The sequence below is a fragment of the Mustela putorius genome, unplaced genomic scaffold, assembly GCF_011764305.1.
Source record: "Mustela putorius furo isolate JIRA1106 unplaced genomic scaffold, ASM1176430v1.1 tig00003834_pilon_pilon_pilon, whole genome shotgun sequence".
Lineage (NCBI taxonomy): Eukaryota > Metazoa > Chordata > Mammalia > Carnivora > Mustelidae > Mustela > Mustela putorius.
Window position 1 is genome coordinate 81,119,921 of NW_025421987.1, and position 25,964 is coordinate 81,145,884.

A 25,964-nucleotide genomic window follows, 5' to 3' on the forward strand; every position below is an offset into this window, starting at 1 on the left:
AGACTTCTTATTTATTATATATTTCTTTTTTTTTTTAATATTTTATTTATTTATTTGAGAGAGAGACAGTGAGAGAGAGCATGAGTGAGGAGAAGGTCAGAGAGAGAAGCAGACTCCCCATGGAGCTGGGAGCCCGATGCGGGACTCGATCCCGGGAATCCAGGATCATGACCTGAGCGGAAGGCAGTCGTCCAACCAACTGAGCCACCCAGGCGTCCCTATTATATATTTCTTTTGAGCAAGAGAAAGTGCTTTCCTGAAAGCTCAAGTCCCTTTTGATTCCCTCCCGAGTAGTAACCATGGCTGCAAATTTGTTCTCATTCCTGTGTACATCGTTATATTTTATTTATGTACGGATAGTCATGAACAATATGTGGAAGGACTTTACGTGTTTTTAGGGTGTAGATAAAGACTATCATGCTGTTGCATATAATTCTGTGTAGAGCGTTCCCTTTTCAGATTGTTCTTGAAAGCTGTTCATGTTCCAGTGCGTCAGAACATACTTAATTCATTTTATGGTTTGTTTGTTATTCCCTCTTATGAGTGCCTTGTCATTTATTATCCTGCTGTCCTACAGAAGAACATTTAGACTGTCCACCCCCCCCTTTTTATTTTTGCTTCTACAAATGATGCAACCATTTGGAAGTGGTAATGCTGACGTGTGGGTGTGCTTATGTTCGTTTTGGCGAGGTACTGCCAAAAACCCCAGTGTGGTTACCCCAATTTATACTCCTATCTGCACTGATTACCAATTACTGTTTTCTCACATCATCACAAACACTTGGTCAGACAAATATCATTTGTCAATCTAATGGTGCAAAGTAGCATGTAAATATTTGGCATTTCCTTCCTCAAGGGTCAAACATCTTCATATATGTCTACTGGCCATCCTGGTTTTCTCTTCTCTGATATTTTTTCCTTATGGTCTGTAGCTTCACTTTTTGTTTCATTTATGAGTTATTGTTTATAGAAGTTTTGAATTTGATGTTAGATTTATTAAACGTTTCCCTTATGAATTGTGCCTTTTGTATCTTATCTATGAAGTTGTTTCTCAACTCAAGGTCATAATGATACTTTTTAAAATAGTTTTGTTTTTGAAGTGCACGTGTGTTTGCATGAGCATATGTGTGTTTTGACGTTTTTTGGACTTTAATCCACCTATAGTTTATTGTATTTGTATGAAGTATGGGAATCTGTTCTTTATTTTCCTTAGGGGTAACCAGTTGTCCTGCTCTTACTAGAGTATTGCAGTCTTTCTCAATGATTTATAGCACCATCTTTTTTTTACATTTTAACTGGGCATTCATACTCGGGTCTGTTTTGGGGCTCTTGGTTCTTTTCTGTTGATCTTATTTTTCTGTCTCTGCACTGGTGCAGCAAGCCTGGGTATCTGGTAGAGCAAGCACTTTTACCAGAACTTTTCTGGGTTTAGACATTTGTTTTTCTATGTAGATTTTAGAATCAGTTCAACTAGTATAAAAATTCCTATTGAGATTTTGAGGATATCACAGTGAATTTGGAGATTACTCTATAATCCACAACAGCGGGTAAACTCCACGAGGGCAGGGATTTTTGTCTGTTTCGTTCAGTTCCATGTCTTCAGCCCTTAACAATCCAGGACATAGTAGGTGTTTCAGAAATATTTATTGAATGTGAGTATTCAAAATGACATACCTCTCTGTTTATTCAGTTCTCTTTTGTCTCCTTCAATACTGTTTTGTAATTTTCAATAAAAGAGCTTGTATTTTGTGAGTTTTTTTTTTTTTAGGTTATCTGTAATTTTTGTAACTATTGTTACTGCTAATTTTTACTTCTTCATGTATTTTAATTGGTTATTGATAATGTTTGGGGATGTTATTAAAATTCAGATATTGATTTTTATAGTTAGCAATACTCTTCAGCTTTCACTTCAGTCCTAATAGTCTGTAGACTGTGTTGGAACTTCTAAATAGTAAATGCTGATTTGAAGTTCATCTGATCATTCACCTTAGCCCACCTAATATGTTCTCTGTTTAAGTTCCAGACAAAGGAGAGATCCCCAAATTGGACAGTGGGCAGAGTAGGAGGAAGAGGAGGAAGAAAGGCCAGGAGGTCAGATAAACCATCAACTCAATGATTGGCTTTAAAACAATCTAATGTTGGCTTGATAGTACATGATTTACATTCACTGCTCCTGTTATGTGGGACTTAGCAATTCTTATGAGGTACGCTTTGTCCCGGACATATATCTTAGTGTAAAATGATGAAGTTTTAGGAAACTGGGAGTTTGGGGTTAAGGAAATGAAACCAAGGCCCAGAGGCTTGAGATAACTTGATCCCAAAGCTAGTGGTAGAATTGCAGAGTGCTGGTAATCTCGTGCAGTTAGCTGTGCCTCTGAAATTTTCAGTTAAATATTTCATTCTGTGACCACAACCCTCTCTCAGTTTAGCTCTCATTTATTCCGATTTCACTCTGTTGTTTTCCCTCCTTGCAGTCTGCAGTCCTGTGACTGGTCCAGGTGGCCACTTCCCCTGTTTGTTGGGACTGCTTCTCAGGGCTTAAAATGTACTGTTACCACTGGTGCCCTCAAGGGACCCTTATCCCCTTGTCTTGCCTCCTTAACTGTCCCGAGAGCTCTGGTTAGTCATGCTGTCAGTCTCATCCTGCCTTCTGGGAGCACATTATGAGCAACCCTGCACCACCATGGTCTGGGCCATGTCAGACTCCTGGCCTCCCCCTTCCGCTAGGCTGACTCACTGCCCAGCAAACCTGGCCTGTAGCTTCTTCCACTCCAGACTCCAGATGTCATCCTCAGTGCCCTACCAGGGCCTCCCCTCATCATCCTCAGAGAATGACTTGACTTGTATGTCCCTGAGAAAACAGGGACCTTGGACAGGAACTTCCTGAACATCTGTCTTGCCTCCTGGGAACTCCTTGCCTCTGGTTCCCATATCCCAGCAGAAAGCTATGTTCTCTCTGTCCTCACAGCTCTGTTTCCTCCCCAGAAACTTGCTTCTTCCTTAATTCCCTTTTCTTCAACATCTCCCTCTTCTGGCTTTTTCCTCCCACCTTAAGTAAGAACATACCACAAAACTGTCCCTGTAATTTGTGTCCTCCTCTGGTCATCCTGTCCCTCAGATAAAGTGTCTTTAACAGCTTTCCTGTTCCCTTGCTGGAGGTTCAGCATTGCCATCGGGTAAGTCTTCCGGCTAAACCAGCTGGAACTATTGGGGCTGTAGTGACCATGCATGGTCACACTTGGTGGATACGTTTCAACCCTGATTTTACTTGACTTTTTGAGTATTTGAACTTGTTCCCATCTTGGAATGGCTCTTCTGCTTTCTTTGGCACCATTCTTTCCTGGCTTCCTCCTGTTTTTCAGGCTGCCTTTTCTGACTTTGACTCACTAGCATCTCTTCATTCATTCACTCCTTAGATAGCGCACTTCCCAAGGTGCCTTTTTTTTTTTTTTAAGGTTTTATTTATTTATTTATTTGGCAGACAGAGATCACAAGTAGGCAGAGAGGCAGGCAGAGAGAGGAAAGGAAGCAGGCCCCCCGCTGAGCAGAGAACCCGATTTGGGGCTCGAGCCCAGGACCCTGGGGTCATGACCTGAGCCGAAGGCAGAGGCTTTAACCCACTGAGCCACCCAGGTGACCCCCTAGGGTACCATCTTTCTCTGGAGCTGCTCTTCCTCATCAGTGTTGTCCATTGCCTTGTTTAATTACTCTCTCTGAACTGATGACTTCCTAATCAGTATCTCTCCAGAGCCAAAGACCTGATCATCTGGCTGATGGGGCTTCTCCTACTAACACCTCATAGGTACTTCAAGCCAGTGTGCTCACACTCTTTCTCAGAGTTGTCCTTCATCTTGAATTCTAGAGACCTGGAAATCTTTTGGATTCTTCTGTCATTCCATGGCTGGTTGGTGACCCAAATCTAGTTATTTGGACCTCCCAAATGGCTCTGAAGTCCATCCGGTCCTCTCCATCCTGTTGTTTTTGCCTAAAAGCTCCTTATCCCTTAAAAGGACTAATGCTTTTGCTTCCTGACTTATCTTTCCTTCAAACTTGACGCCTTTCTTCCCACCTAATGTACATGCTGCACTCCTAGTGATGTTTTCAAATGCACATGTCTGTGTATCTGTGGGACTCAGAATCTTAAATTTCTGGTATCTCCCTTTGTTGCAGGATGAAGACTTTTTTAAAATTTAAAATTTTTTTTTTTTGCATGAGATTATAAGGCCTTCCATAATCTGGCTCCTTCTAGCCTTACTGACTCTACTTTTACTCCACCAGCTTTGTGCAGTAGGTATATCAAACCACCTCTTCCTGAAATATACTATGATTCATACCTTTGTACATGTTGTTTATTTTTTCCTCTCTGGGATGTCTGATTCCTCTCATACCTGTTGTATTCTCTGTGATCAGCATATCCATCTGTCTATCCATCATCTATCTATCTGTCATCCATCCATCCATCCATTTATCCTTCTATTTATCTGTCTATTCCTCCCTCTTTCCCTCCATCCCTTCTTTCCTTCCTTCCTTAACTTCCTTCCTCCATTAATCATTCATCCATCCATCCATCCATCCATCCATTGAACAAATATTTGCTAAGCAGCTGCTAAATGCCAAACATGCTGCCCTTCTTACCTGCCCACAATTTCCACCTCCAGAAATGTCATTTCCTCCTTATGATCCTGCTTTTTTCACATATCTCTTAATACTCACCAGAATCTGTTGTGCTATTTGTTTGCATAAATGTTCCCCTGCTTTGCTGGTGGAGTTCTCAAGGGATGGACCGTCTGTCTCTTCATTCACTTTGCAGTCTCAGGGGCCTCACAGAGCCTGACCCATGGGCCCAGTCATGTTTGATGACTGAGGAGTTCCTGTTTCTCAAACCCTGTTGATTTCTAGTGGAGACTGAGGCAGGCACAGAGGTGATGGTCTTTGAAAGGAAAACCTAGTGGATTTTTTTTGGTTTTGTTTTTCCTGAAAGGAAGTAGATCTAATCCACGTCTCAGGTGTGGACGGCAGAATCAGGGAGAGCCTTGTGTTCTAACAGGGGCTCGGGGGGCCCCTGTCCATCTTTCTCCGTCCACCATCCTGCAGGAGTGGAGGAGACAGTGAGGTCGGGACGATTAAAAGCTGCCATACACGTTGGTAGAGAGATTCCAAGTGACCTCCAGGATTGGTTTATTTCATCCCTTTTTTGAGGCAGGCATGTGGTGGGGGAGAGGAAGAGCGTCTCGGAGACCTTGGGAGGAGAGGGATTCCAAGAGAGGGGACATGAAATTTGGCATGAGTATTTGGAGAGACGGGGTTTTGAGCTAAAGTGTTCAATCATTTTCACATGCTAAGATGTGAACTATAAATGTAGAGTAGAATCTATAAAAACTTAATGTGAGAATCACAAAGATGAGTCGGCCTTCAATGCCAAGTAATAAAATGTGGCAAAGGAGACTTAAGACTGATAAGGGAACAGACTAAAGCAGTACTAAGGCCTTGATGTTGCCAAAACTCGTGGCTAACTGGAAAGAGGCCGGCCTTTGACCCTCACACCATGGTATGCTGGAAATGTATTCTTTTCTAATAACAGAGGACAGAAAAGGTGGAAATAAGATTTTGGCCATTTGAAACAAAAAAATAAAATTAGAAAAAAAATTTTATTTATTTGAGAGAGAGAGAGTGCATGATCCGGGGGGAGGGGCAGAGAGAAAGGGAGAAGCAGACTTCCTTCCGTGCAGGGAGCTCGATGCAGGGCTCGAACCTGGGACCCTCGGACCGTGCTCGGAGCTGAAGGCAGACGCCTAACTGACTGAGGCACCCAAAACAAAAATTTTTATAATCCTATTTGAGGGTAAAATTTTGTGTGTGTCAGAAGGGTAATGAATGATTTCTTTAGCTTAACCACTTGGTGGGCATTTATTTCATTGCTGTCAGGGACTTCCACCAGAGGTAGAAAATACACGAAGCCTTGGATGGCAGCTATCCATTAGCTGGTGCTCCAGAAATGTTCAAGGAGGTTAGACTGAGATTTAATATGACCAGACTATCAGTGACTGATTATCCGAATTTATTAGCTCTTTCAACAGTGATTGTTGTGCATGCCCAGGACAGAGCACAGGGACCTAATGGGTAGCAGAGCCTTCCCTCCAGGAGCCAATATGATCTCTCCAGCATAATTCCAGCATTGGGCATGGACTTCAGTCTCTTGGAAGCATGTGCCAATTGGAAGTTGAAATGTCTAGTTCACCTTGATCCCTGGTTCCATTTTCTTTTCCAGAGGTGCTGTCTTGATAACTTGGTGAAAATAATCAGGTAGAACAATAGCATTGCCCTTCACCTGCCTCCAGTGACCTGCAAGTTCTGGTTTAGTCTGGAATCTAGTCCAGGTTGAGAATTTCCTCTTGGCCTTTTGTAAAATTCAAGAACCTGTGAGATGTACTCTCCCACCCCTTCCCCATTGTCTATTTTATAGGCTGCATTTTAACAATCTCTTGTTTTCTTTTCAGAAGGTAAGAGGGGCATCTGGTGGAGCGTTACCAAAAAGGAGGAATTCCAAGATTTTTTTAGGTAATGTAAATAGTTATCAATAGTGTGCCGAGATTTTGTGTGTGTGTGTGTGTGTGCGCGTGCACGCGCGTGTGTGCACGTGCTTGTTTGATTTGGAATAATATTTATTGCTCTACAATTTAATGATAAGAGGAAACCATTTACCTTGTGATGACCTGCCTTTGTTTTGTGTTTACCTAGTGGCGAAGGATGCTTCTAGCACTCTAAGAGTTGGGTTTAGTGTTCTAAAGCAATTATACTTAACAGTGACTGGAGAGTAATTATGATTCTGCTTCTGCTCTCTTTTTTTACTGCCTTGAAAGTAGAGACTTTTTAAAAAAATATTAATTCAACTACAGACTTTATTCAGATTTCACCATTTTCCCCCCACTAATGTCCTTTTTTAAGGATCCCATGTTGTATTTAGTTGTCATTTTTAAAAATCATATATAATCTTTGATAGTTCCTCCGTCTTTGTTTTTCTTTTTGTCTTTAATAATTGTGAACACTCTTCAAGACTACTGGCTAGTTATTCTGTAGAATGTTCCTCAATTTGGATTTGTCTGATGTGTCCTCCAAAGTCTGAGGTAATGCATTTTTGGTAGGAGCACCACAGATGATATTGGGGATCATGTAATGCTGAGATGTCTTCCCATTGGTGTGTAGCCTTGATCCCTTGTTGAGGTGATTTCAGCTGAGTTTCTCCACTGTGATGATACAGTGTAATTAATAAATACTTTGGGAGTAATACGTTGAGTCTATGCTAGTATCCGGTTTCTCCTCAAAGTTTTGCACATGACTTATATCATCCGCCCATGGATCTTGCCTGCAGCAATGATTACTGTGGTGTGTGCCTCACAGTGATTTTCTTCTCCCTCATTCAGAAAAGCCAGTTTTGTTCATGCAAATGAGTACCAGTTTCTGTACCATGTCATCATGCTCATTTTTCATATTAAACTTCTGACATGCTTTTGCCAGGAGAAAAAGGGACTTAATAATTTTTGACCAAGTAAGTTTATATTCCTAAATGCCTAGGATTATTGTTTGAAAGAAATTTCAAAATCATTTGCATGTTATGATTTCATTTTGGTAAAAAAAATTATACACACAATATATGTGTGTATGTGTATTTGTGTATGTATGTGTGTGTTTATATGTACATGTGTGGGTATATACACACATGAATACATATATAACTGAGAGTCCAGAAGAGTCTGGCAAAATACATTGCAGATTGTCGATATGGTAACTCTTTCCTCGTGGCAAGATTGAGGTGATTTTTATTTTCTTCTTTTTGCTTATCTGATATTTTAAAAAATATATCTATTTATTTATTTATTTTAAAAAATATTTTATTTATTTATTTGACAGAGAGATCACAAGTAGGCAGAGAGGCAGGTAGAGAGAGGAGGGAGCAGGCTCCCCGCTGAGCAGAGAGCCCGATGTGGGGCTCGATCCCAGGACCCTGAGACCATGATCTCAGCTGAAGGCAGAGGCTTAACCCACAGAGTCACCCAGGCACCCCATGCTTATCTGGTGTTTAAATTTTTTTGTAGCAAACATGTGTTACTGTTATAATGAAAAGACACATTAATTATTTGAAAAGTAAAGCCATTGGAAACAGTCATGGAGCTGAGTGTCCTTCCTGCTCTGATCCTCCATTTTTCTACACCAGGCTCATGTTTGCGGTATTTTGTCCTGATTTTCAGTCATGGATTTCTTTAAGAGGCTTATTTGTAGCTGGTTTTTCTACCCTGGCCAATCTTTCTCACCTCTCTGTGGTCTTTCAACCACAACCTAAATCAACCAACAAAACCCAAACCAGCTCAGAATGGACCTCAAAGCTGAAATGATTGGGTGCATTCTGATGCTTTAGTTATTAGTCTTGGGCTCCCGACCACTGATAAAGATGCTGCAACTTCTGAATTTGGGGGCATTTTTGAAGGTGGAAATAATTAAACATTTTGAATTACTGTTGCTATTTTCCATTATTTTCTTTGGCTGAATGGAGAAGTCAGCTGCCCCCCTGCCCTTTAACCTTTGTGTCTTTTGCTTGAAAGACCTTGCAGTTTGATTTCTCTACTGATCATTTTGGTGGCATAGGATGTGGTAAAATAACTATTTTAAGAATTAATCCAAAAGTGAACACTAAGATTTTGTGCCTTGTACTGTGTGGACCTCTTCCACTGCTTCTTGGGAATACTAACCTACCATTCCATTTCAGCGGGTCTGTTTCTGCAGGCTGCTGTCTGTATTCACTCAGCATTCCATATCTTAGAAAACCACAGAAAATACTGAAAAGTCACAGTCCAGCAAATAGATTCTAATTGGATTCCACCGGTTTTTTAAAAACTTTAAATGTAAACGTCATTGACACTTCGGGGCTTGCCTCAGGCCCTCTTTCTCTCTAATGTTTGTTTACCCAGAATCGTCACAAATTGATGTTGGCTGCCTCATCCCACTAAGAATTTGGTTTTGCAAGCCCAGATTTACAGTTGCCTTGAGAAGATGCTTCATGGCCCTTGGAGCAGTCGCTTTTCTCTTGTTACACTGATCACAGCTGTTTTCAAGCTGATGAGGCTGGTGCATACAAGTGAAGGACCATATTAGGGTTAGATCTGGCTTATGTAACAGAAAGCTTAAAATATTGGTGATTTTAAATAAAGGAGTTGTTTATTTCTCTCCCGTGTAGAGGATATTGGGAAGCAGCAAGTCTGGGCTGATGTGATTGGCCTCATGTTCATCAGGATCTAGACTCTTCCCCTATCTCTGCTTCACTCTCCATCCTGCTCTGTGATTCCAACCTCATGGTCACTACAAGGTCCAAAATGCCTTCTGGAACTCCTGCCATTACATCCCCATCCCAGAAAGAGCAAAGAGGAAGGACAAAAAAAAAAAAAAATCTCTTCTCCCAGTGGAGTCATCAGCTTCCTTTCGTCAGTCTTCTCTCAGATCCCTAAGCAACACCTCAATTTACACCTCTCTGGTCAGGAGTTGGTCATGTGGCCATACCACGTGCTGTGCAGGGAACTGGAAGATACATTCAGTTTACTAACTGGCTTCATGGAGTAAAGCCTGTTTGAAGAAGAAGGGGAGAGTGGCTACTGGGAGGCAGCTAGTAGTCTCTGCCACATACTTTTTACTAGAAGGGACTTTAGGGTTGTCTCTTCTTGGAGAGGAAGAGAACTCAGAACTCCCTTGCAGTCTCTTTGTTTCTCTGACTAGGAAGATGTTTCTTTTTTTTATTGCTCTTGAAAGGTCATCATGATGCCTGTCTTCTTCTCACAAAATAGATGTATTTGATTAATGCTTTCTCTTGGATAGAAGCTTCTTTTTCTCCAGCCACTTCATGATTTCATGACCAATATGTTTTTCACGGGCTCAACCGTGACATTGAGCCCATTGAATCATTCAATTATGACCTTCAATATTGATTATATTAGGGAAGCTGAGACCATTAGATGGTGCTGAATGGCTTACTCAAGTCCCTGGATCACCATTTTGCCCCTCAGCATTTAAGTCACTCTTCCCGACTACCTTGATGTGCATTCAGGTAAAGTCACAGTTAAGGATTTTTCCCTCAGCTCTAGCTCTTGCTGGTGTGTGTGTGTGTGTGTGTGTTTAAATCAACAATGACCATTACTAATTTTTGAATCACTTAAATTTTATGCTTTTTATACTTAGGATATAAAAAACATTTTTAGAACAATGTTTTTTGGACAAAGCTTAAAATTGAAAAGTTATAAGGGGCTCTATAATGAAAAGAAAGCCTTTGCCACTTCTCGGTCTCTTAGCTTACTTGGTTACTCTCCCCAGAGACAAATATTATTTTCTATTTGCACATTCTTATGTATCTTGTATATTCTTCCAGCAATAGTATGGATATATATCGTGCTTTTAGACTTTTTTCCTGGAGGCAGTTGGGAACCATTAACACTTAGTTTCCAAACTGTGCCCTGAGGCACCTGAGGGTGCTACAGTGAACTCACACGTCCAACATGGATATTTTAACACTTGAAGGGAAGACCAGTGATGCTGGAACATTGCATGAACTATTAGCCTGGTGTAGTTTTACTATTGAAGTACCTTAAATTCCTTTCAGTGACTTCACCTCTGTGGAGCTGGTTTTTTGGTGGTTTCTATGGTAAAAGGCAAGTACCATGTGAAAAATAAATGTGGAACAGGAAATGAGGGAAGCTGTGTTCCATTTGATTCAGAAAGAAGCTGTGCAGAGCCCAATAGGGGCACACATCCTGTTAGCAAGGGATTATGGTGAATTATGAGTGAAGTAAGACATTTCTGCCTTTCCATTTATGTATATTATTTTTTCAATTGGTTACTAAGTCATCAGAACGTTAATACTTACTAAATTGTTTGGACCCAACTACTAAATAAACAGAACTATTTGGCAGTTCTTTTGGCTTAGGGCTGCTATGCACCTAGAAAGTGGGTAGCTCTGTGTCAATGTTTTTAAGCTAGAGAGGGACACTGTTAGCTTGTCTTTTAAATGATAACTTACAACAGTAGGGGAGATTGGAATTTGTGGACTCAACTACTATAAAACTAAACTGTTTTATGAGATGGAAGGAGAGTAGGAGGAATATAAGGGAGTCCAGGATCTTCCAAGAAACATCCCAGGACTTATGAGGTGGTTCTGGCCTAATCTTACATATGTTTTACAGTCAAGCTACAAATGTATATAGATGTGTAAATACCTTCTAAGGCATTCAGTGCAGATCTTCAGTATGTCATTAAAACAGTCTTAAATATTCACATTTTTATTGACTTCCCCACCTTCCTACCAACTTTCAGAAATAGGAGTAAAGGAGTCAAGTTCTTTTTTGTCTGAAGTCTGAGACATTGAAGAACTACTTCTAAATCTCAGGGAGCTTAAATTTCCACTTTTTTGTTTTTAGCCCAAGCATTCATACTTGATGAGAAAGAGCTTAAAAAGAGAGCGTTTGTGGAAGGTTCTTGGAATGGGCCCGTTCAGAAAACTCAACTCTATCTATAATGGTCAGAAGGTTCTAGTAAACTCCATTTTGCCTCTTGCTTCTGAAGTAGGTCCCAGAACAAGGTCTGTGTTCAAGGAGGTTTCCCCTGTACTTTCTTGTGAGGGTGAATGGTTGGTTCTCACCTCGAACACAGTCTGGTCAGGTAGGGAGGACTCTGAGCTGGGTGTTGGAGTCTTGGTTTGAATTAAGGATCTTTTTTTCTGTGGTGTTGCTTCACAGCTTAAGCAAGTCACTTCTTGGAAATGGCTGGAGTCCCAGCCACTTCTCCCAAGAATCGGAGAAAATCATTGAAGTGGAATTGGGAAGAGATATTAAAAACATTTTTTTTTTTAAGTTTAGAAAAAGAGTCCATTCATGTATTGCCAGTTAATAGCCATAGTGGAAGGTAGTTGCTGTGAGAAGTCGGGGGTCCTAGTCCTACTGGTCCATAGGGTATAATTTCTCTGCAGGTTCCTCAACTAGATACTGTTGGGGTAGTAAGACTCTAATTAGGGAACTTTGGAACTTAGGATTAGAAATCTTAGATTTGTCCCTTAAAACCAGAGGGTAGGTTACTTCTGCTGACTTTTCCTTAATTTGGATAAAGATGTTTGGGAAAGGTCATGGTCCCCTTCTATCCCACAGAATTAAAAATAAAAATAAAAGCAACTACAGACAAAAAGTTTGTGCAAAAATTTATTTTTTAAATTTAAAAATTAAATTTAAAAAATTAATTATTGTGCAAAAAGTTTTGCATAATAGCAGTTGTGCTTAGTTCTAAGCACAGACCTGTTACCAACTAAAAAACCCCCAAACCCACAACTACCCTTCTGAGGCTCCTGCTTTGCTCTTGTTCTTAACATATTGGTGTATTTAAACTTCTTGGAGTCTCCTTTCATAGACATTTAGTGCATGTGTGGTGTGGGCGGGGTACTGTGCAGGGGCTGGGCATATAGGCAAGGTGAATAAGATGCATTTTCTGCTCTGACAGCTCACAGTCTCTAAGCTGTTGAAGCTCACATGTTCTGCATACTGAGATCACAGAGGAGGAGCCCCACATGGTACACGCTCTTCCTGGGACGAGCCAAAGGGAGGGGAAGGCACTTTTGATTATGTTGGCTGTCAGGAGCCTAGAGAAGGTGGTGATAGTGACGGTGGTGGGTGCTCTCTGTGGAGCCCCTAATACATGCGAGATCCTATACTAGATGCCTTAAAACCTTAACTTGCTTGGGGTGCCTGGGTGGCTCAGTGGGTTAAGCCTCTGCCTTCAGCTCAGGTCATGGTCCCAGGGTCCTGGGATCGAGCCCCGCATCGGGCTCTCTGCTCAGCAGGGAGCCTGCTTCCCCTCCCCCTCTACCTGCCTTTCTGCCTACTTGTGATCTCTCTCTCTCTCTCTCTTTCTCTCTGTTAAAAAAAAAAAAAAAAAAAACAACCAAAAAACCTTAACTTGTTTAATGCTCTCAGCAATCTTTTTTTTTTTTTTTAAAGATTTTATTTATTTATTTGACAGAGAGAGAGATCACAAATAGGCCAGAGAGGCAGGCAGAGAGAGAGGAAGGGAAGCAGGCTCCCTGCTGAGCAGAGAGCCCGATGTGGGGCTTGATCCCAGGACCCTGGGATCATGACCTGAGCTGAAGGCAGAGGCTTAACCCACTGAGCCACCCCTGCTCTCAGCTATCTTGTGGGGACAGACATTATTCATAGCTTACTCCTTTGGAAAATGAACTCGTCCCAGGGTTACATAGCAAATGACAGAGCAGGATTTTTTAGACTTAGTATATCATTGTGTTTGTCCAGGTAAGATCTGACTTCGTATTAAGTGAGTGTGTCTTCTGTGGACAAGAGACGCTTAGATAATATGTAAGATGAGCTGAATCTGTACACAGAAACAAAAGAGTTGTAATTCCATCCCTTAAAATTGTTATAAAAGATATAATAAAGATTTAAGAATAGAAAAATGCTCACCCACTCACTGTTTTCATTTGTTTGGATTTCCTTCTGTTTCTCATCTATGAGCATAAATTTTACAAAGTTGTGTTTTTTTAAAAATAGATTTTATTTATTAATTTGACAGAGAGAGACAGTGAGAGAGGGAACACAAGCCACAGGAGTGGGAGAGGGAGAAGCAGGCTTCCTGCTGAGCAGAGAACCTGATGCGGGGCTAGATTCCAGGACTCTGGGATCATGACCTGAGCCGAAGGCAGAGGCTTAACTGACTGAGCCACCCAGGCAACCTACAAAGTTGTCTTTACAGTGAAGATGAATTTTGTATTTTTAACATTGACATAGCATAAATATTTCCATATTTCTACATAGTCTAAATAAATATCATTTAAATAATATTCTACTGGGTTGAACACCATTCTCACTGAACATTTAGATTCTAATTTTTAAAATTATAGATATTGAGCCATTTAAATTTTTATAACATATAGAATGCCCGTCTTTGTTTGAATGATTTCCTTTAAGTAAATACCTTTCGTTACTTTTTTTTTTTTTTTAAATTGAAGCTCTAATTGCTTTTGTTACAAGATTCATGAATTGAGCAGCATCCCATCTAGCAAATCTTAATGACTTCTTAAACTCTTAGAATCATCTTTAACATTGCATTTTGTCACACTTAGCTTTTATGGCTATCTGATAATGTTGGCTATTTCTTTATTTTGTCATTTTTTATTCATATTATTTGGAATATTTTATTAAATTGTTGAGACCATGTTTTCACTCTATCTTATTTTCCACTTAAAACTGCCTCCTTTTGAGAATTTGGAAACAGAGCTGTCCCAAAACCATACTAGGTTTTTGACTGGAGGCAAACAACAAGGTAATAACAGAACCCAGATCTTTTAGTTCTCAGGTTGTTACTTTGTCTAGGAAAATAAGTTTTTTCTGTCTACAGACCTGTGTTTGTGCACCTGCTTAATGTGTGATGTGAGTGGAATAAGGTTCAGTAGCTCCCTGTCACCATAGTTCCAAACATCTAAATATACAAACCTGATCTGGGATGCTGGCATCCATGTGAATGTAAGGATGAAATGTCCATGTAAATATTGTGACAAGACATTTCCTTGAGCCTTCACTTAACCTTCACCAGAGATTAGCCAAGCAAGCAGGTGATGACTTGATAACATAGCAGGCTAGAGGAGCTCAGTTCTGTTACTGAAAATTCTGTACAGCCTGAGGACAACAGGACTACTATATTGGGGGGTTCCCCCATCCCCTACAATATCTCAATAACTCCTAGAGGGGGATGGGGAGGGAGAGACAGAGACACAGAGAGGGAAATAGAGATTTCACTTTTAAATAATAGCTGTCACTTATTGACTAGTTATTATGTGCCAGGTCCCTTGTCTACAATTTCTTATTTATCCCTCGTATAAACTTTGTGAGATAGGAGCTATTATCTTCATTCTACAAATAAGAAAACTAAGGATTAGAGACTTTGTGGCTTGCTCAAAGTTATGTTAACTTTTGGAGCTGGAATTGAATTGGTTTGTACTATCTTCCAGATTACAGTGTTGTGAAAAACATCCCAATCCATTCTTACGCAATCAGGAGCCAGGTACCCAACAGATCATAATGAATAATTCATACCTTTAAAAGTCTTTACAAATTGAATATCTAGCACATGTGTCTATTTTATTGCAAAGCTGTATGGTAGGTCTCAGTCTTTATACATCTGTCACTTATTAATAGGTATTTCTAACTTAGGAAAGATGGTCGGCCTTTTACTCCTGGTTTGGGTTGTCAGAGGAGGGCATCATAAATGTCCTGCTCTTGTTTGTTATTTCTGGCTTTCCCAGTGAGTGCTGCCTTGGTGTAGAATGTTCTCTCTTCACTTCTTGTTCTTTGTTTTTGTTTTTTCCTCAGATCTAGATACTGATGACGATTTAAATAGCGACGATTATGAATATGAAGACGAAGCCAAACTTGTTATATTCCCAGACCACTATGAAATAGCACTACCAAATATTGAGGAGTTACCAGCCCTGGTCAGTGAGTGTGCACGGCTGCTAGCTAGATGCGCGTGACTCTCTGTGTCAGGTGTGTGTGCGTGTGTGGTGTGTGTGCACGCGGGGGGGTGCGGGGGAGACAGGTTGAATGAGCAAAGAGGAGAAGAATGAGCACAAACATGAGCGTGTAGCTTCTTCTCTGTGAAAGGGTCTTGCAGGGTGAGGTTTTAGTAGCGTTTGGCCAGATACCCTCTGCTGCAAGGTATTTCCATTGCTCTGTGGGCCTCTAAGTGTATAAACATTGGGCTGGTCTCTCCCCTGTGACCTGCCCCCCCACCCCACGGCAGGCTGCCCGCCACCCCTCCCCCCGTCCTTGGTGATCTGGTTTCTTGCCACCATAATTCACAGTCTGTTGTGTAGATTTTCACACTGTGCCCCTGAGATGTACAGGGCTCATTGGAGAGGGGTGTTTTCTGATCAGAGGAATGGCTATATTTTTATCTCTTCTGCGTGTTAGCCTTCCACGTGAGATTTTGTTTGGGAAAAATAAGGATTTCTCTGCTGAAGCAACAGCAACACGACTATAAAAATAACCAAACGCTTACAAATCACAGGTCTGCGGGAGCTCCGTGGTAATGTGAGACTCCTTGAAAGTTTTGTTCCTCATGAAGGCTAAGGCTACTTTCTAGGTTTTGGCGTTTAGATTTCGTGGTGAATTTTTTCCCTTTCTCTTCCCTGCCCTTGTTTTTTGTGGTGCAACATTCACCTTCCTGAACAGCACGAAGCTGGGGGCGGCAGGGGTGGTGTGAGGAAGCCACGTTGTGTTTGTTGTACTTGGAGCCCGTAAGGAGGCGTGGAGCTCCTGCAAGGACGCCAAGCGTTTTTCCTGTTCTTTCCTCCTTTCCTATGTCATCTCTACCACCCCATCTTCTCTCCTTTGTTCTCTTCCCTTTCTTTCCTTCCTTCCCTCTCTGCGAACACCTGGGGAGCAGGGAGGTCAGGGTCCCTGGAGTTTACACATGCTAGCTCGCTGCTTCTCTCCTGGCACTCCTCCAGAACAAAAGCCAGGTGTTTAGGTCTGGGAATCTTCAGGACATTGTGTGACTTTGTATTTACGGCCACCTGCTCACTTGCCTCTGCCAGTACGGGGAGGGAGGGGGTGTTTGTGCTTGGGGTTCCCATGTCATTAGAGACCAGGTTTCTACCATTCCACCTCTTCTGCCCCTGACCTACTTTCTACCTAAATAGAAGACCATAGAAATGAAAATGTTGTTGATTTAGCTACTGTACCTCTTTCCTCTAATTACTAGATGTGACATACCCTTTTTAGTGCTAAGTGCACAGTGTTCAGCAGTGCATAGAGAATTAAATTACCTTTCCTTTCTCCAGTTCCCTGTGTTGACTCATGTGGCTGTTACCAAGGATAAAATATATGAGTGGGCCAAATGGTCTTACCTCATCCCATTACCTGAAATTATATTCTAAACCTTGTATCTGCACGATACTGAGAGTTCTTACTGTCTGCCCTCATTTCATGTAACTCTTAACGTCTGCCGTCAGAAAAGAGATCAAGAAGCACACGATGAATAAAGATCATGAGAAATGATTTTTCTCTCACTCATTTATGAAGAAAAAGTCTTTATGTGAAAAATTTAGTGAAGGAGCCTTTAAGTGTTTTTTCATTAATCCTATATTCAGAATATAATTCGAAGTGTGAATACTTTTATTTAAGTAAAGGTGAAGGGTCATAGAAATCTGAATCCCAAGAATATATGTTATAATTTTTAATATAGTGTCTTCTAGAATCAAGAAATAACGTAAACATTTTCTAAAAAGGAGAGGGAGTGTTATTCGAAAGCTGGGGTGAGAGCGATTGAAGGAAAAGTCTGGGTTTATCTGATGGTAGCTGATGGGATTTATTTATGTAACAGGTGCTAGTTCCTATCTTTTTGTGCTTCTGCTACATTTTTTGGTGTTTGATATTCTTGTTTGAAGCTTTGAAAGATTTTATTTATTTATTTATTTGAGAGAGAGAGAGCAAGTGTGTGTGTGTGTGTGTGTGTGTGTGTGTGAGAGAGAGAGAGAGAGAGTGAGAGAGAGAGCGCACCAGAGTGAGCTAGAGACTAGCAGGGGGAGTGGGAAAAGACTCCCGACTGAGCAAGGAGCTCGAACTGGGGCTTGATCCCAGGACCCTGGGATCATGACCTGAGCCAAAGGCAAACTTTTTTTTTTTTTTTAAATATTTTATTTATTTATTTGACAGAGAGAGAGATCACAAGTAGGCAGAGAGGCAGGCAGAGAAAGAGAGAGAGAGGGAAGCAGGCTCCCCACAGAGCAGAGAGCCCTGAGCCGAAGGTGGAGGCTTAACCCACTGAGCCACCCAGGTGTCCCGCAAAATTTTTTTTTAAGCTCTTGAATAACAAAAATTATTGAGCTGAAAATCACCCAACCAGATGACTCTTCCTTCATCTTTTGAGCGTCTCAGCTCAGAAAAAATTCTGTTTCAGATAGGAACATTGTGGAGTCTACCAGAAGGTTAAACTACCTCTCAGTGATGTGAAGTTCGCAGAGACAGCATTTGGAGCTCAGTAGGGATCTTGTAGCCTGAAATCCAGTGCCTCATTTTAGACTTCAGAAACTGCTTGTAAATATTTAGCATCCAGCTCCCTGGGGGAAAGGCTCGCTTTGTAATGTTTGATGATTTCCATGGTGTCAATATTCCCACCATGGCTGATTTCAGGCTAACAGGATGTCTCCGGAAACAGGGTTGAAAAGAGAGTGTGTAGCAGCACCCCATTGTATGAAATTCCCACCGGTCACATAATGTACATGTAAATAACCTCAAGAACACACCGAAAATCGTAAGATACAGTAGAACAGGAAGAGAAGAGTTTTGAATGTCTGTTACTTTTTAAAAAATAAGTATTTTACCTGATTGTGTTTTTATAATTTGATTTTCAACAATGTCTGTGTTTCACAACCATCTTGCAGAATTTTAAAAAATTTAACCATCAGTTCTGTGAGCCAGTTTGAGTCGATTCCAGAACACTACTGAATTTGAGGACTGTGAGGCCTGGGATGGAGCCAGGACTAGTACCAAGTTTTTTTTCTCTTTGCTCAAGACAACCAATCCAGGGAAAGATAATTCATGGCCTAATTATAGGATAACAGATCCTGATCTTCAGCTGTGATCCATACGAAGGGCTGCTAAGCAGTTTCAGCTGAAAACACTAGATCAGTGTTTGGTCGTGGCCTGGAAGTTTGAGGAAATTTTGTTGAGTGTCACCAACATGTTCTTCAAAGAAAAGAGAGAATATTGTATTCAAATCTTTTTTTTTTTTTAAGATTTTATTTATTTATTTGACAGACAGAGATCACAAGTAGGCAGAGAGGCAGGCAGAGAGAGAGGGGGAAGCAGCTCCCTGCTGAGCAGAGAGCCCAATGTGGGGCTCGATCCTAGGACCCTGGGATCATGACCTGAGCTGAAGGCAGAGGCTTTAACCCACTGAACCACCCAGGCGCCCCTGTTGTATTCATATCTTGATCAATGTTTTTGTGCATCGTGGAGAAGATTCAGAGGAGGACAGGGAAGGGATTGAGACAGTCGTAGCAACCAAGAGATTGTAATAACAGACCAGACTGAAAAGCTTAGGATGTGCAGCCCAAGTGCTAAGGCAGCACGGAATGGTTCAGGTAGCCCAAACCTGGAGCATCAGGAAGGATTTGAGGTGACCTGAACCCTGTTTTCCAGCGGCATTCCTGGAAGGAAGTGGGAGATGAATTTTGATAATTGAAAAGAAAGGCTAATTGTATAAAAGTGGTTTTGGTGAGAGGTGAGTGGGACTCTCTTTTTAAAAAGGTTAGATATATTTATGGATATTTGGCGTGTCATGGAGTATAACGTTTTTTGAGGGTGGAGACCTCTTCCTTACTCCTGATGGTGCCTTGCTCCGTGTCACCCATCGGTAGTAGCGTGGAGAATTTTAAGCAGGAGCAGGAGAGGATCTGATATTCCCAGCAGACCAGTCTGGCTGCCGTGTAGTGGAGAGGGCGGGTGTGGGGGAAAGGAACCGTGGGAGGCTGCTCTGTGGCTGTCTGAGTGAGCTGTGTTAGCGGCTGGGGCCAAACGAGTGTGACCGAAGTTGAGAAGAGAAAGGTTCCGAATAGCTTCTTGATGTAGCAGTGAGAGGAGTTGCTCAGGGGTTGGGGGGGGCAAGGAAGGAAACTGAGGGAGCAGCCCTCACTGTCTCTTAAAGAGTTCTAGGGCTACCCAGGGGGAAATCACTCTGCATGAAATTCAGCTAATTGGGGGGGGGGGGGGTTAGTGAGGTAGAATACAAACCTTGGTTTAAAAACCTTTTTAAACCATCCAGTGGCTTTTCTTGTGTTGGGAGTTGGACATCCATGGCCATTATCTCCCGTGGAATACTCTCATCACCCCTCCAGCTGTCATCCCTCCCAGCCTCTGGCCATCACTAATCTACTTTCTGTCTCGTTGGATTTGCCTGTTCCAGACATTGCATATAAATGGAATCATACAACATATGTACATCTTGGTGGTTGGCCTTTTTTACTTAGCATGTATTTTCTTTTTTTTGGAATGAAGTATTTTCCATCCCAGTGGATTCTTTTTTTTTTTTTTTTAAAGATTTTATTTATTTATTTGACAGATAGAGATCACAAGTAGGCAGAGAGAGAGAGAGAGAGAGAGAGAGAGAGGAGGAAGTGGGCTCCCTGCTGAGCAGAAAGCCCAAATGCGGGGCTCCATCCCAGGATCCTGAGATCATGACCCGAGATGAAGGTAGAGGCTTAAGCCACTGAGCCACCCAAGGCGCCCCTAGCATGGATTTTCAAGATTCATTCATGTTGTAGCATGGATCAGGCCTTCATTCCTTCTTATTGCTGAATAACATTTCATTGTGTGGACATACGACATTTTATTTATCCATTTGTCGTTAGTGGGCATCAGGGTAGTTTCTTCTTTCTGGGTATTTTAAATAATGCTTCTATGAAGATTTGTGTAAGTTTAGCATGGACACATGTTTTCATTTTTCTTGGATATATACCTAGGAGTTGAATTGCTCAGTTTAACTATTTGTGGAACTGCCAAACTGTTTGCCAAAGTCACTGCCCCATTTTACATTCCCACCAGAATATGATTTTAAAGACAGTTAGGAATAGTTGTTACAGCATTAGGCAAATAGCAAATGTAGTGATAGGCATAAGTGCTGGATTAATTGGGTTTAGGAGAAAGCAGAGAATTTGCACCCTCTTCCCCTGTGGTCAGTTGGTGCCAAGCTGGACATCACAGATTTGCTCATGATGTTGACTGATCTGGCCAGAGACACCTAGGCATGTCCCTGTCCAAGGTCACATTTGCACCAGATTAAGAAATGGAGCCATGCTGCTTGCATTCCACTCAAATGCCCTTGACCGCATGCTGTTGTGTGATGAGTTGAGGATATTGGATATCTGGGTGTATATTTGTTAGAGGAAAACACTCACTTGGGTAAATCCTAGGCATTTCTGTAGCTAATTTCAGTCTTGTAAATCCTTCACCGAATACTTTTCACTGTGCTTGCTAAGAAATAGTTAAATCTGACTCCTGTGCTTGGCTTTACAAACTGGATTAGGTTCCTTGCTATCTTCGATCCTTGTCAATACTACACACTCCAGGTTAGGGACAAAATTGAGCTGGATTCATGGAGAAAGTCCTGGAATCTGCTAACTGGGATCTTGCTCTTATGGTCACTGCTGTCTGAATTTTTTTGGATCAGTCTGTATTTATTAATAATAATAATAAACTTTTAAACTTGCTTTCTAGAAGTTGCTTTTCTCTCAAGCTGTTTTTACACATAACATCTGGGTTTGTATTACAGGTAACAATTGCTTGTGATGCGGTTCTCAGCTCAAAATCTCCATATAGAAAGCAGGACCCAGACACATGGGAAAATGAATTGCCAGTATCCAAATATGCCAATAATCTTACCCAGTTGGACAATGGAGTCAGGATTCCTCCAAGGTGAGTGTCAGATAGCGAAATGGAACTTCACCCCTTAAAACTGACCAAAGGAATATTTATGTTTTTACCTCTTCTCTGAACTGGCAGTTATGTATATTTTTACCAGATGCCGCTGATTAAAACTAAGCTCAAAATTCTTTCTAAAAAGATCACTACCTTTGTAGAGGCTGAGCATGGCCAGTCCATACTGCTGAGCTCAGTCCCCACCCCTCGGCTCTCAGCAGCAAGCACCCGCTTGAAGGTGCTCTTTGCTTGAGGGCTTTCTCTGCCTGCTGAGGCCAGGTAGGCCTGTGCATGGGACAATGAGAAATGCCACGGAGTTAATGCTCCCTCCTGTCCTCCTGGAACAGCCCTCAACCGGTGACTGGTGTGGATGGATGAATATCCTGGATCCTGACTCCTCGAGCGGCGGCCTCCTGGAGCTCCCAACTATACGGAGTCCGAGTTTCCCATGGTGGTCATCTGCTTGTTGACATACCTGGACTGGCTTCCTGCCCTTTCCAGTCTTCCTTCCCTCCATTTCTTCCTGGGATCACCTCCTATACGAGCCATTTATATTCAGACCTTTGTTTCAGACTCTGCTTCTAGGGGAACCCAACATTTACATTTGTGACAACATTTGGTTGTCACGCTTGTGGCTGGAATACTCTTTGGGCATATTAGCATCTCCTGTTAGGTCTGTTGTGTGGACAGAGGCGGGTGCTCTTGTCTTGTGGAACCCTGACTGTGCTGCCTTCACGTTCTGTGTGGTCGTAGGGGAAGGCAGCCTACTTCTGGGCCTCAGTTTCTCCCTTTGACAGCGTGGCTGGGGATACTGATTCTGAAGGGTGTTAAGTAGAATTAGATGATCAGACTTCTGTAGGGTACTTGGCATGTACCTGACACTAAACTTCAGTGAAGTTGACATTTTTTCTACTTCATTCAGATCTGCTGTGTAGCAGGATTTTGTTTAAATGAGCTTTACTAGGTGTGGTTAATGCTTTAGAACTTTGGGTGTTTATGCATGTGGGATCCTGCATGTTTTTGACTTATTTGAGCTCCATTGTCCCTCATGTAGGAATTTGAAGGAAACAACCTCACCTCCTGACTGCAGGTTCTGTGTTTTTTTAAGATTATTTGCTTGGTCATTTTTTTTTTTTTCTTTAGAAAGATTATTTATTTACTTGAGAGAAAGTGAGAGCAAGAGAGAGACAGAGGGAGAAAAAGGCTCCCGGATGAGCTCGGGGCTCGATGTGGGCTTCATTCCAGGACTCTGGGATCATGACCTGAGCCGAAGGCAGACACCTAACCATCTGAACCACCCAGGCGCCCCCACTGTGTCAGTTTTCTAAAGTAGAAGAGCCTCGTGGAGGCAGGCAGTGTACTGATTGGTACTGATTGGTTAGTGGCGACACTAACATTCTGAAGGGTGAAGGAGGGAAGGAAGCGGCGGTTTCCATTGTTTTACTCACTGCTGCCTGCAACCCCCAGCTCGAGACCGTCCATTCTCTTGGATGTTTGTTTTTTCTTTCTTTCTTTCTTTCTTCTTCTTTTTTTTTTTTAACCTGAGGCTTTTTTTGAAAAGAATTTATTTATTTATTTGACAGAGATCACAAGTAGGCAGAGAGGCAGGCAGAGAGAGAGGAGGAAGCAGGCTCCTTGCTGAGCAGAGAGCCCCATGCGGGGCTCGATCTCAGGACCTTGAGATTATGACCTGAGCCAAAGTCAGAGGCTCAAACCCACTGAGCCACCCAGGTGCCCCTTGGATGTTAGTTTTCTAGCTATACCTCGCGTTCCAGTGATCCTAACTGCTCTTCTCTGACCTTTCAGTGGTTGGAAGTGTGCCAGGTGTGACCTGCGGGAAAACCTCTGGTTGAATCTGACCGATGGCTCCGTGCTGTGTGGGAAGTGGTTCTTTGACAGCTCTGGAGGCAACGGCCATGCGTTGGAGCATTACAGAGACATGGGCTATCCTCTGGCTGTGAAGCTGGGAACCATTACTCCTGATGGGGCAGGTGAGTGTGCCTTTATTGGCTTTGGGAACTTGTGGTGGCTCCTCTTAACTGAAATGGTGCCTTCATTCCTGGTTGGAGGGTGTAGGCTCTGGATGCAGCTCAGGTCTGAATCCTGATTCTGCCTCCTACTGGCAAGTCTTCAAATCCTTCTCCGCCTCACGTTCCGCATCTGGAGGATGATTGTGGTAGCTCCTTCATAGGTCTGTTGAGGCACCAAAAGCATTTAGCCCAGTGCACACAGTAAGGCCTTAATACGAGTAGGTTGCTACTGTTACCTGTTATTACTGTCTTTCTGTATATCTCTTGGCTAAGAGGACAGAGGGGTAGGAACCAGGACTTGTGAAATGAGCAGGGATAATCAAGTCCAGCATTAAAACAGTAGAGGGAAGCCCTAGAATTCATGATGGGAGTTAGCATCATTTTAGAAATGGAGTCATAAAGGAGGGGGATTCTAAATGATATTGTGTGTCAGAGTCCTTGACAGTGGCTGGTGGCCAAGGACTAGCCTTGGTTCCTACTTGTACTGCCAGCTTTAGAATTCGTTCTTTTTCTTTATGTTCTCACACCATATGCTCTCAAATGTTAATTTTTGGCCATGTTTGCACAATTCTTTCCATCTACCATTTTGTGATGGAAAAGGGAAATAATACCAGGATCAATAATGAGAAACTTAAATGCTGAGCAAGGGCCATAAGAATCCATCATCTAAGCATCATTAAAAACATTTATCAAGTAAACATAGATCTACACCAACACCTTAGGTTAGTCTTCTTCATCTTTCCAAGTTTTAGTCTCTATTTTTTCTTTATTCTAAGGTCAGATGATTTTTTTTAGGAGACGTACCAAGACATTCTTCTTTTCTTCTGTTCTCTTTCTCGGACTGAATTAGCCTGCTTCAGAGTTAATTGGCTAGGATGTTTCTCTAACGATGACACACTTCTTGTCTACCATGCCTTTCCACCGAACTGGTTTTGTTTTTCGTCTATTTTGTAATTGAGGGCTGACCGTTTGTCCACGTAAAGATTCTCTTGACTCACATTTTGGATAATCTTCCTGTTTCTGGAGTCAGTGGGCTGATTTTGAGCTCCTTAGAGAAAAGTAGCGGCAAGAGGATAACCCTCCGCCCAGTCCAGGGTGAACCCTATGAGTACCACGATCGGAGGAGGAAAAGTCGGGACATGCTGCTGGGTTGAGGGTTACAGCAAGTTGCTTACAGGTCGTTATGTTGAATGCTGTACCAGGCAGCCATCCTAAGGCTACAGAGGGAAGGGTTTGTAATATAGGAGTTCTAGTCGGTAGCATTGTAGGGGTGGGAATCATTTGAATGTGTGTGTGTGTTTTAAGATATATTCATTTAGAGAGAGAGAGGGAGCATGTGCGCATGTGTTTGTGACCATGTGGTTGTGGGGTGCGAGGTGAGGTGCAGGCAGAGGGAGGAGGAGAGAGAATCCCAAGCAGACTCTACCCTGAGTATGGAACCAGATGCAGGGCTTGATCCCATGACCCTGAGATTCACAAACCTGAGTGGAAACCAAGAGTCGGACGCCTGACTGCACTACCCATGTGCCCTGCACGTATCTCCTTTCTGTTTTGGTTTTTGTAGTGGTTTGATAAGACCAATTATTAGAAGTCCAGTTCCCAGAACAACCTAAGACTACCATTATTTGTATACATGGTTTGGTTTTAAAATTTCGGTTGTTTGAAGGCAGAGAGCTATGTCTCACTCATCTTTAGGTTCCATATAAAATCTTACACGTGGTAGGCATGAATACTTTTGTTAAATAAACAGACTGGTATGTAAGTATTTAAATAATTAGATTACATTTAAATGTATGCAAATAATAAAGGCAAGGGTTAATTCTGTTCTCTACATGTCTTTAATTTTCCAGAAGCTTTCTTTCGAACATGAAACTAATTTTCAAACTATGATTTAGACTTTTTTCTTTTTTTCATCTAAAGTTTTTTTCCTTTCAGCTCGAGGAAGGAACATGTTATTTTTGCCCCTTGATTACACAAGGAGCCGATATTCAGTGTAACATATTAAGAAAACAGAAAAATTTAGAGATATAAATAAAAATCACCAGTAATATCATTTGTCAAATCACTTCTCACAATTTGGATATTTCCTTTCCTTGGCCTTGGTCAATTCTTATACAACCACCCAGACTGCCCCTGCCCCACATTTTTACAAAAATGGAATCACACTGTGTAAAGTTCTATTCCTTGTTTTCTTCTACTTAACATTAAATATACATGCATATACATATTTTCCATGTTATTAAATACTCTTTAGTATCCCATGATAGTTCCATAAATCATTTAATTTTTCTCCTGTTAGTTGTTATAATTTTTTTGCTCTTCTGATGAGCATCCTTGTATATATGGAAATCTTTGGATGTTTGTCTGACAATATATTTAAGATCAGTTTTTCTGAACAAAGGGTTGAACCTTTTAAATTTTCAGT

At 41.7% G+C, this 25,964-nt stretch overlaps 1 protein-coding gene across 1 annotated transcript in view; it reads left to right on the forward strand.

The window, feature by feature from the left end:
• USP13 (ubiquitin specific peptidase 13) overlaps positions 1–25,964 on the forward strand; it is a 112,766-nt gene that overhangs the window by 25,249 nt on the left and 61,553 nt on the right. Inside the window, exons 3-6 of the mRNA XM_004756638.2 lie at positions 6,498–6,558; positions 15,402–15,523; positions 21,364–21,506; positions 23,316–23,500. Of these exons, the coding sequence (XP_004756695.1) occupies positions 6,498–6,558; positions 15,402–15,523; positions 21,364–21,506; positions 23,316–23,500 (511 nt within the window). The remainder of the gene's footprint in view (positions 1–6,497; positions 6,559–15,401; positions 15,524–21,363; positions 21,507–23,315; positions 23,501–25,964) is intronic.